Source organism: Nilaparvata lugens, chromosome 3 (assembly GCF_014356525.2).
Source record: "Nilaparvata lugens isolate BPH chromosome 3, ASM1435652v1, whole genome shotgun sequence".
Lineage (NCBI taxonomy): Eukaryota > Metazoa > Arthropoda > Insecta > Hemiptera > Delphacidae > Nilaparvata > Nilaparvata lugens.
Genome location: NC_052506.1, coordinates 78,078,334 through 78,090,404, shown reverse-complemented (window position 1 = coordinate 78,090,404; position 12,071 = coordinate 78,078,334). Strand labels below are relative to the sequence as shown.

Here is a 12,071-nt window from a genome sequence, read left to right as displayed (position 1 = left end):
TGTCATATACTGCGGGATCGTTGCTCCCTTAATGCAGTTTTATAATTATTTCGAACAAGAAAAGTAAGTAAGAATAATTAATTTGTTTCAATAATTAAATTGAAATTGATTGATCAGCAATCACTGCATAACATGCAGGATAAGATTGACAGAATAGCCGTGGATGTTACCTTGGCTCCGCACTCAGGAGACGCGTAGTTCTTTTTGAGAGGCCGCAACCGCTTTACCGCCCCTCCGCCTCCGCTACCGCCTCCAGCTACACCGCCGCTTCCCGCGCCACCACCGCGCGTCGTCTTGTTTTCCGCTGAAACCAAAACATCAAATAGTATATTTCGCACCTAGAGCAGAAAATGAGATTTTTCCAGCTCGAAATCGGTTTTCAAGTCCGAGGCCGTAGGCCGAGGACTAGAAAAGATTGAGAGATGGAAAAACATTTTTGCCCGTGGTGCGAACGATATTTTTCGCCACACTACAGGTATTGCTGACAAAATAAATAAAGAATACAAAATATAGAATACTCGTTAAGCTATCGTACCTATCTCTTGATTTTAGTGGTAGAAGATTTGCAGTCAGGATTTCAGATTCTTTTAAAATTTCACTTGGAATACCACAGTCATCTTCAAGCATTTTTGAAAATTCGGAATGCACTAATCAACAATAAATAATTGAATAAAACTGGTTGCGAAGCGAATTAGTTTGATTCGAAACTGGAACTGAAATCATGGCGACTTCAGCTGATGATGAAAGTGGACACTCGCCCGATCTAGCGGATGACTTATTAACTACTTCCATGAGCGGCTGGAAAGAGACAACTTTCTGGCCTAGACCGGAAAAGAAACCCTTTTCTGACGTCGTCTGCAAACAAGGTCTTTCAGATCTACGTAGGGACTGGAAAACAGCTGCTTTCTGTGCAGTGTGGCGAAAACTAATTTACTTTCTAATCATTTTATTTTGACACTAGGGTAATTTTAAATACGGTAACTTAAAGGTTTGATCACACACATTGAAAGCGTATATGTGTATATAAATATTGAATGTGTATGTGTTATATTCTAAAATTTGTTGTATTATTTTCTCAAACTGTCGGTCCCGGCTGAAGTATGACAGTCGTAAGGCCCATTGACGGCTTCAGAGTACAGCGAATACAAATGCACACTGCACAAGTCAACAGCACAAACACTTTGAGGGTTGAGAATAACTGAAGAAGTGGCAGATGTTTTTTTTTTTTTTTAGATTACGTCCTAAAGACTCCAGTCATGGAGTATAAGACAAGTCATGTTATTACATAATAATTCTAACACTAAGTAGTTCAACCTAGTTTAGGTTTGAAAGGAATTCTTGTACACTATAAAAAGCTCTATCAACTAAATATTTTTTCATCTGTTTTTTGAAAATCTTCAAATCATCATTACTTTTCAAGATTTGAGGTAGCTTGTTATAGAATTTCCTACCAATATAATCTGGTTTTTGTTCAAATAACCTACTATTGTGACCCATTATATGATAATCTGCTCTGTTTCGCGTATTATACTCATGAACATCTGAATTCTGGATCACACCACTCGTTTTCACATGCATTACAACTTCATATACATACAAAGATGGCACAGTTAATAGACCAAGCTTTTTAAATAAAGGCCTACAAGAGTCTAACCTATTCACTTTCTCTATACATCTGAGTGCCTTCTTTTGAATCTTAAACACTCTGTCCATATTTTGTTGAGATGAATTACCCCATACTAAAATAGCATACCTAATATGAGATAGTATAAGTCCATGGTAAGCAGTTAACAGTAGTTTTTTATCATTCAGCCTAGCAAGCTGCCGCAGGACAAATACCCCAGATGATATCTTATTACATATCCTCTCAATTTTTTGTGTAGTTGAGAAGTTGATATTGTGGTAATTATTCATATTGAATGAAAAAGACTAAGAAATTGTCAAAAAACCACTGATTTATTGATAATTAGAAAGACCGGTTTCGGTTATTACACCATTGTCAATCTCTGAAAACTAAAACTAAATACAAGAGCAGCAGAATTTATACTAGTAGGCGAGTACTGCTATTGGTCGAGGGCATGAACGCCTGCCATTGGCCTAGCTAGACAGTCTCCTCCCCCTCAACGGTGTGACAAAATGGCGGCTTAAGCAACAGAATCGCCATGATAATAAAATTTACTTTTTAGTACAAAATAAGAACCAAGAAAACAAATGTGAAAGATAATAAAACAAATATGTAAATGGAAAAACTATTGACTAATGTATGCTTACATGTTTATGATAAAACTAAATTCATAGTGTTGTACTGGTTGAAATGAATCTGGTCATTTAAACTATACTGGGGATTTTCCTTAATTACTCTTGTTATTTCTAAAGCCTCTAGAATATTCAAAGATCTGCCTTTGTTATTAACATGCAGAAACTCAACATTCTCCTTAACTGTGAACTTGTGATTATTTTAAAAGAACAAAAATTAACTGAACCAATGAATAGGCTCAGAACCCACACCCTTAACAATACAATTATTTTTAAACTGCCCGATCTGTGACAGAATAACTGTATTATAATACGAAACGAAGTCTAGCCTTTTTCACTGGATCAGCCGGACTTTACTCATAGTCCTAACGAACGAGCTCTGCCCAAAAAGCTAAATTTAGGGTATTAATATAAACTCAGTCAATGCCAAACATGAAAGCCATTTCAAGTACATATTTATATCTGTCGCACAGGCGGCACGTTTGTTATTAGAAACAAAAAGAAGCTACGTTAATAGTGACAACAAATAAAAAAAACAATCTTTCTGTCGATGACAAAGATTGTTCAAAGACAATAAACCTGTACTGCCTATATCAGCTACCGTCTATAGAAAGCATTGACAAGACAGAGGATCGGCAACGTTTTTCTCCTATCTTTCTCCACTTCCATTATAACGTGGACCTCTCTATAGGTGCTATAAAAATTATGAGAGCAAAATTGAATGAATTTAAGTTTGAAAAAGCAACTCACATTTTTTCTTTTCGGCTTCAGCCAGCTGTTTCTGCGCCCATTCACTGAAGGACGGTATCTCCTCATGACTACTGCCCTCGGCCCCTGTACCTGCACCTGAATCTGCCCCTGCCCCAGCCCCTAAATCTGCCCCAGTCTCATTGTTCGCCGCGCCCTGCTGACTCTCACTAGTAGGGACTCCGCCATCTTCAGTCACAGTGTCCTGTCGAGTAAAATCAATTGAAAAAATTAATTATTTATAATAGCAGTAAGCAAAGAGTATAACCGTAGAGAAAAGATAGCATAATACGATATCCCATGGTATAGGGCGTTTATGTTCTTAATTTCACTGTTAACTCAAGCCGATAGTCCTAGTAGGTTTTTTCGTGAAGCTATGTGACGCTCATAGTTGTTGGGTTGGTGCACCTGGCATCAGAGCGCCAGTCTGTTAGTCAAGGTGGTTGACTCGAATAGTAATGTGTAATGTGAAATTGATTATCTGTAATGATTTGAATAATGTGATTTATTAAAGTGTGTTCTAATAAAACAAGTGTTTTTATAATTGATTGCAAACATAACAGTCCATACCAAACAGTAGTCTCTCATACTGTGCCGTTCTTTCACTCTCACCCGGCCAAAGCAGTATTAATAGATTGTAGTCGACAGTTATTGGCTTGAGTTAAAAAAATTGGATTGAAATTTGCAACAGAAATGACCCATTCCTTGGGATATCTTCTTATGCTATCTTTTCTCTATGTTACGGTAGAAAATAACAAAAACTTCTTGGATATTCCATGAAATTCATTGTGAACATTTTAGAAATATATCGATAACCATTAAATATACCAACTCGGAAGCGGTTGAATTAGACTTCAAATTAAATTTGACAATTTTATTACATACTAGCAGGTAACCCGTGCTCCGCAAGGGTCTATTTTAAAACTTGACAAACTGAAAACTTGACCGAGTAGAATGTTGAAGAGTTTGAAATAAGCCTAGAACCATCCTCGGTTAATCAATTGAGAGTTTATAGGAAAATTTCAAGTTAATTAGTCCAGTAGTAGAGACGTGATGATGCGTCAAACATAATTTTCCTATCCCATACGTATATGAGCCAGTTATTTTCTTTATTATAGTATAGATAAGCTCTTCAACTTTGTGCTAACCTAAAAAAGTGGCAGAACTCTAAACTTTCTTTAGAAACCTTCCTCAACTATAATGCCAACCTGACAAAATGGAACTGGTTATCAATCAAGTTGCCAATTTCAACCATCTGTTTCGAAGAGGTTGTCTCTCTAGCTAGATTTTAGTTCTATATTAAAATATTATTGTAAATGTGCTTTTGTAATTAACACTTTATTTATAAAAAGTTTACATTTATGAAAAAGATAAGAATAAAATACTACATTAATATGGAACGTTCATCATAAAAACTCTCACTTGTTATCCTTTTATGGACAGTTCGTTGCCAAAACAGTCACCTTGACAACCGTGCTCACATGATAAGTATCCATGTAGGGCGAGGCTACATCAATATGGTTGCCTATGTATTCATGTCTCATGAATGAAATTCGAACATTAATTCTGAAAAATCTAGAAGGAAAATCAAAATTTGGGCTTCGAGGTGGGGTTTTCATATATTATACATCATATATTTGGGGCAGGGGTTTTCCCTGTATGCAATCCACAAGTTGACATTTCTTGATGCGAACAAACACAACCCTACTCTCTCTTATTATATAGATTGGTGTCAATGATAAATTGTTCAGCCAATGGTTATTGAGACATTCAATATATACTATGATTATTTAATGTGCATTCACAATAAAACTTGACTGGATTTGATATTGCAATAACTTCTAGGATATTCCATGAAGTTTATTGAATTGTGCACGTTTTTCCAAAATACTTTGATAACCATGGACGATATAAAATTGAAACCAGTTGCATTGGCCTCCAAATCAAATTTACATAAAATTTGACCATTTTACATCTAAATTACAATTTTTTTCCAATACTGTTTCAATTTACTTCTGAAATGTCACTTTCTTACTGTTAGTCTAGTTACATACACATCAATTTTTGGACTAATGATTTTTTGAACAAATGCTATTATATTGAACATAACTTGACGTGATAATGTGTTTGTCAAGCCCCATTCAATATGTTAGAATTTATAGGGACGGCAAAAACTCGTACACCCAAAATTCTGGTGTGGCGCACTCACACAACTTTCCTTGCCGTTATGAAAATTGATCACATGACGCTAGTGTTCACGCGCATCTCAAGTCTACTATTCTAAGATCCAAGCCAGCTGGTGACAGGACAATAATACTGGAGACACACGAGGTCTGCTATATCTTCATAGTAAATAATTTAATAGAATCAACAGTTGCCAACAGTTTGCAATTGAATAATCACATTTTCTCGAATTTTGAGCTTATTTTCAATTACTTTAGATGAGAATGTTACTGAACATTAATTGTAGAGATTCTCATGCTCAATCTTTTCCCCTTGAATTTTGTTGTTTAAATTGTATCTGAAGCCTGATAATTGGGAATCTAAAATCAAACTTTGCATACATAGGGCGGAGCTCATGAAATTTTTATAGGTATGGGACTTGTGGCAGTTGATAGAGCTTATCAATGACTATTTAAGGTATGAATTGTATCAAAATCGTTGGAGCCGTTTTCGAAAAAATTGCGAAAACCCCTGTTTTTGACAACATTTTCGCCATTTTAGCCGCCATCTTGAATTTGTAAGCCACGATATGGAACGGCAGGAGATGCCTCTACCAAATATGTAAGCAAGATATGCCTACACCCAATATATAAGGGGAAAAGAACTATGAATACAAGAAATGAACAGAATAACTAGAACTTTAATGAGTCTTTAACATATTACCTTTGAACAAAACAAGATTAATTTGATTATAAAACAATATTTGATATGAATTAATGGGGAAACACTCGCTTGCTGCTAATGAGGATTCAATGTTTGTGGTTATGAAAAATTTAAGAACAATGATTCAGTAGTCACCTACCTTTTTGAAATAGCTTCCCACTTTGGCATCCACTGGTATTTCGCGGCGTTAATTATTAATTAAAAATCAAAATAACTGATCTAATGAAATGGGTTCAGATCCCGTCCTATTCAATAATACAATTCTCTTTAAACTGCCCGAACTGCGACAGGAAAACTGTATTATAAAACAAGAGCAAAATCTATCCCCTTCGCCAGAACAGCCGGACTTTACTCACAGTCCTAACGAACGAGCTCACACACCAAAAGAAAAATTTTGGGTATTAAATATAACTCAGTCAATGCCAAACATGAAAGCCATTTCAAGTACATATTTTTATCTGTCGCACAAGCGGCACGTTTGTTATTAAAAACAAAAGAGAAGCTACATTAATTTTGACAACAAATGAAATAAACAATCTTTCTGTCGATGACAAAGGTTGTTCAAAGACAAAAACACTGTTCGTTAAACTTTTCCAATTTAAAACTCTAAAATCCTGATCAATATGAGATAAATATATGATTCATATATATGTCCCATATGACCAGGTGACAAATTGCATTTGATCGAAATTGTTCGTGTCGTATCCTTATATTGTAAGGACCTTAAGTTCCAAATTTCAACACACACACACACACATGCATACATACCATTACCCAAAAACAAAAACCACTTTTTTGGACTCAGGGGCCCTTGAAAGGTATAGAAATTTGGAAATTGGGGTACCTTAATTTTTTTCGGAAAGCAATACTTTCCTAACGTATGGTAATAGGGCAAGGAAAGTAAAAAGCGATGTGTCTGTGACTGCCTTTCGGAAGAAAGTTGTTGCTGTGTAGCAACCATACTAAGAAGGGTCACATCTTTGTGGATTCATTTCATGTATTTTTTATTTAATAAATATAGTTTGAACGATGTACCTGTGTCTTTTCACTGGCAGCTACTCCCTCCAATGGCGGTTGTTCTGATGTTGACGAGGCTGCTGGCGTTGGTTGACTAGTTGCATCCACCTTTAAATACACATTATATTTATTCTTATTTGTTTCACATTGTACAAGTATATAAAAATAATTTTTTCCTCCACCTCCTGTCTAAAGTGCTTACTTTACTCCCTGGAACATAATACTAAAGTGTCTCTTTTTCGCTCTCGGGAGGAAAAAACAGGAAAACTCCCTAGAGCGTAAAGTAACTACATTTAAATAACATGGGAAGCATCTCTATTCCAAAAACGTACATTTGAAATAGGTTAGACGGTCTAAGCTCAGATGAGGAAGCATATAGAGTAGTCATTAAACCAACTAAATTCAATACCTCAACCAGACATTTGATCAATATATGAAATTTATGTTTGTATGCTAAAATTATTACAAACTTCATATCACTATAGTAAAAAAATGTATAACATTTTTTTCATTCCATGTTATTCAAAATACCAGCCAACGAATATTCCTCATTAACTAATCAAATTTGAAACAGGAGCTCCATCGTAGCTGTGGCGGCCATTGTTGTTACAACTTTTGCCGACAGATAGCGAATAGCGCTGTCGGCGAAGAACTATGATTTCAAGTCAGCTGTTTCTGTTTAATTTTTAGATTAGGTTGTAACACATTGTTTGGTCACGTACGTTTTTAAAAATTATTTTATTTGCAATTTTTATAAAAATGTAGGTGGAGGAAAAATGTTGCGTACATCACGAGTGAAAAATGTTTTTCCGGCTCTCAATCTTTTCTAGTCCTCGACCTACGGCCTCGGACTTGAAAACCGATTTCGAGCCGGAAAAGTCTCATTTTCGGCCCTAGGTGCGAAATATACTATTTTCTCCCTCAGGAAATTTGTTGCACTCGGCTTCGCCTCGGGCTTCAAATTTTTCCCTCAGGGAGAAAAAACAGTACTTTTTCACTCTAGTTATACAAATAACTATTGTATAGTAGCTCTCATCGAATTTCAATCTAGCTGTTGACCCTGTTGTCAATGTTTGCAATAGGGAGAGAAACAGTTTTAGGTTCACCCTGTTCATTCTCTCCTAATCATTAATTTGATATTTTGATTGTGGAATGTAATTAATAAATAGCAGAAGTATTCGGGGTGGTTTACAGCATTTAACATTAGATTTTCGTTAAAAAATAATTACTATATGAAAATAATTCAAAGAAAGGTATTAGCATGACCAAATAAATGTGGTTGAAGGGCCCTAAATTCAAGACGAAGCTTCCACCTTCACATCCAAATTATATTAATTACTCTTTGTTTTACATTGTGTAACAAATATATAAAAAAATTACATGTGGTGAAGGTCCTGTTCTCAAAATCAAGTAAAGGTAAATCATTTTAAGGTAAAATGTGATTAAGGCTCGTACTGGAATTTGTCCGGGAGCCTTTCTATGTCTGTATCGAATAAATAAATGAATCGGACTGAGGAGAAAGGGAACATGTTAAAATTTTAAATATTTTTATGGATTTTGAAATGAGTTGTTTACTGTGGGATACATAGATTGGAGTTGAAAGGGAACATGTCAGCATTCTCTTTATACGAGAAACAGATATCGTATTTTTGCTGTACTGGAGTGAAAGGGAACTAGTCATGACATACATGTTCCCTTTCAACGCCGAACATTCGAAAATCAACTGTTTGTCAGTTGTAATTTTTATGCTATTGTTAGGTTACCTTTGATTCATGCATTGTTTTAAGGTTAGATTGCTTTCGGTTGAAGTGTTTATTGTAAAAGTTGAAGAGTGATAATTTATAATATCATCATGAGTAAAAGGAAGTTAACAGAAACTCAATTTTAAGAGGTGAATCTTATATAAGTGCTTAAACTGGATTAAAATTGTTGTCTTAAAAGAGTTTGCACCCTAATGACGAAAAACAATCTCTAAATTATCAATACTTTCATCTGTATTCAGTTTTTTCTCTCCCCTAAAAAATTATGATTTTTGACATGTTCCCTTTCTCTTCAGACCGATTCAATTGTAAAGTGACTATTTTTATTAATTCTATTTGTGTTGATTAATGTTATTTGTGTTCATTGATGTTATTTGTATTCTTCTTCTTCTTTGGCTGTGCCTTATCCCATTTAAATGGGGTCGGCATTCCTTCCTCTTAGTCTGCCTCTCCACAAAGCCCTATCCAATGCTTGCTCTCTCCTCCAACCACTCTCCCATAAGTCAGCCGCTATTCTATCTCCCCACCTCATCCTAGGTCTACCTCGTCCTCTCACACCATCCAAACCCAAATCCTGTCCAACATAATCCTCCTCCCGTCGCTGTACATGCCCAAACCACCTCATCCTTGTCTCCTGCATTTTCTTTCCCAGTGGTCCAACTTTTACAGTGCCTCGGATCAATTCATTTCTTATTTTATCTCTTCTTGTAACACCACACATCCATCTTAACATTCTCATCTCAGTCACTTCCATCTTTCGTTCCTGTTTCTTTGAAATGGGCCATGTTTCTGTTCCATACAGCATGGCTGGCCTCACAACTGATCTATACACTTTTCCCTTCATTTGACAATTCACTTTCTTATCACAAAGAACACCTCTCATTTTTCTCCAGTTCATCCATCCACAATTTATTCTATGCTGTATTTCCACATCAAGCCCTCCATCTCTCTGTACACTTAAACCCAGGTACTTAAAACTTGCAACTGGTTGGAGTTGGTTTTCTTCAAGCTGTAAGGGTATCCCACCATTGTTTCCCAATACTATGTACTCTGTTTTTGATCGGCTGATTTTCAGTCCCCTTTCCTCCAAAGTCTTCCTCCAGCTTTCTAGCCTCTCTTCCAACATTTCTTCTAGCCTTCATTTGTATTGATTATTCATATTTGTGTTGTTTGCTACTTTTTAGTCTAATGACAAAAAACAATCTTGAAATGTTTAATACTTTTATCTGTATTCAGTTTTTTCTCTCCCCTGAAAAATTCTGATTTTTGACATGTTCCCTTTCTCTTCAGACCGATTCAAATAAATTAAAAAAGTTATTGAAATAAGGTCAGGTTTCAGCTATCCGCTTTGTTGAATGAAAGACAAGGATAGCAATACATTACTAATCAAACACTGTCATTATAACGTGAACCTCACTATAGTCACCTGTTTAGGTTCAGCGCGCACCACATACAGATCGTCAGGTGCGCTCTGATTGGCGGCCTGTACTGGCGGCTCGTCACTCTCGCTGGGCAGTGGCACGGTGACCGATGACGTCACATTGGCCGCCTCCGCACTGGCCGCCAGTAGCCTAGTGGCCTGCTGCTCCAGCTCCTTACTGGCCGAGTCCACAAGGGTCAGCACAACTGCTTGACCAGCGCCGCCACTCTCCGTGAATCTACACAAAAAAAAGACAATCACACAATTAGGTTTTCTCATTCTTTGAATAATTCAATTGCAAACATTCTCATTATTATTTGAATCATTCAATACCAATCATTAAAATAAAATGGTATAGAGAGAAGCATTTGCATCAAATTATGGTGTTGTGTATCAAGTTAAGATGATACTGTATCATATTAAGTTGATAATGAATCATTTATGGTGATAGAGGAAATATAACATAAGAAGTAAAGAAGATATCCCTTGGTATGGGGCGTTTATGTTCCAAATTTCAATGTTATATAAATATTATTGAAACATATCATAAGCACAAGAGACTTGAGATTATCTACATCTACATTTTTCTCATTTATCGTATTATTGAGGCGATGCCCTAGAAAAGAATCAAGAGTTATTCCCAGAGCATTAGATTACATCGGTTATTGTGGTCGGTTTTTTCTGAATAAGGAAACAGCACAACAATATTCTCGTCTATAAAATCATGCTCCTCTAGATTACAAACCTTTGAAAAAAAGCGAAAAATGAAGACTTAAACGAAGTTTGTAACATGAATGTTTAAGAAATTTGCACCGATGTAGAAAATTGAAATGAAATTCTATTCTAAAATAATTTATATTTTCATGTTAACATATTTAAAAGTGGTGCTATATAAAATTGTGGAATTCTATTGCATTTAGCTAATACCATAGATAAAAGATAGCATAAGAAGATATCCCATGGTATAGGACGTTTATGTTCCAATTTTCAATATGAACTCAAGCCAATAGTCATAGTGGTTATTTTTCATGAAGCTATGTAACGCTGGTAGTCTCTCATACTGTGCCGTTCTTACACTATCTCCTAGCGAAAACAGTAATAATAGACAATAGTCGACTATAATCAGCTTCAGTTAACAAGAAATCGGCTTGAAATTTGGAACATAAACTACCTAAACCATGGGATATCCATCATATTCTTTATTCATCATACAATAAGTACATCATCGAAATGATAGGGAGAGGAAAAATAGGGTAACCTTGTGCTATTCCTCTCCAAAATTTAGATAAGGTTACACATAGTCCGAAATATCTACTTATTTTATCCTTTATCTTTGATTTTAGCAAATACTTATTAAGAAACCACTGTATTATTGACCGAGCGAAGTGAGGTTTAAGATTCAAGTCGACGGTTTGGCATTTCTCTTAATGTTTAATTGTTTGAATGTTTAAATGTTTATATGTTTATATGTTGCGCATTTACGGCGAAACGCGGTAATAGATTTTCATATTTTCATGAAATTTGACAGGTATGTTCCTTTTTAAATTGCGCGTCGACGTATATACATGGTTTTTGGAAATTTTGCATTTCAAGGATAATATAAAAGGAAAAAGGAGCCTCCTTCATACGTCAATATTGGAGTGAAAATCAGACTATAGAATTATTCATTATAAATCAGCTGTCGAGTTGACTATAAATTTAATTACATGCTATGACGCAAAGCATGTATAATACACAATATCTCAATGTAACTTGGTAAAAAATTAGCAGCTTGCTGTGTAGACTATAAATTGCATGCCTCATTGAATGCAATTTTTATGCACTATTGAATAGGATGCAAAGAATATTTTATAACAGCTTGTCTGGGCGCCTAGATGTCTTCTGGTTTTCTCGCGCTAAATTCCGGAAAGCGTTATATGATAATTAAATCTTGTGTAAGCATGATCTGATCAAATAAATAGTCAGTGTATCAGTGTGGATGTGCT

The 12,071-nt window shown here is 35.5% G+C and overlaps 1 protein-coding gene across 2 annotated transcripts in view; it reads right to left on the bottom strand.

Moving 5' to 3' along the window:
* Positions 1-12,071, bottom strand: part of LOC111045445 — a 97,917-nt gene that overhangs the window by 34,147 nt on the left and 51,699 nt on the right. For both annotated transcript variants that reach the window (XM_039424703.1, XM_039424704.1), the window contains 4 exons: positions 10,093-10,324; positions 6,925-7,014; positions 3,007-3,208; positions 171-304 (listed from right to left, as the gene is read on the bottom strand). In XM_039424703.1, coding sequence (XP_039280637.1) covers positions 171-304; positions 3,007-3,208; positions 6,925-7,014; positions 10,093-10,324 — 658 coding nt within the window. The remainder of the gene's footprint in view (positions 1-170; positions 305-3,006; positions 3,209-6,924; positions 7,015-10,092; positions 10,325-12,071) is intronic.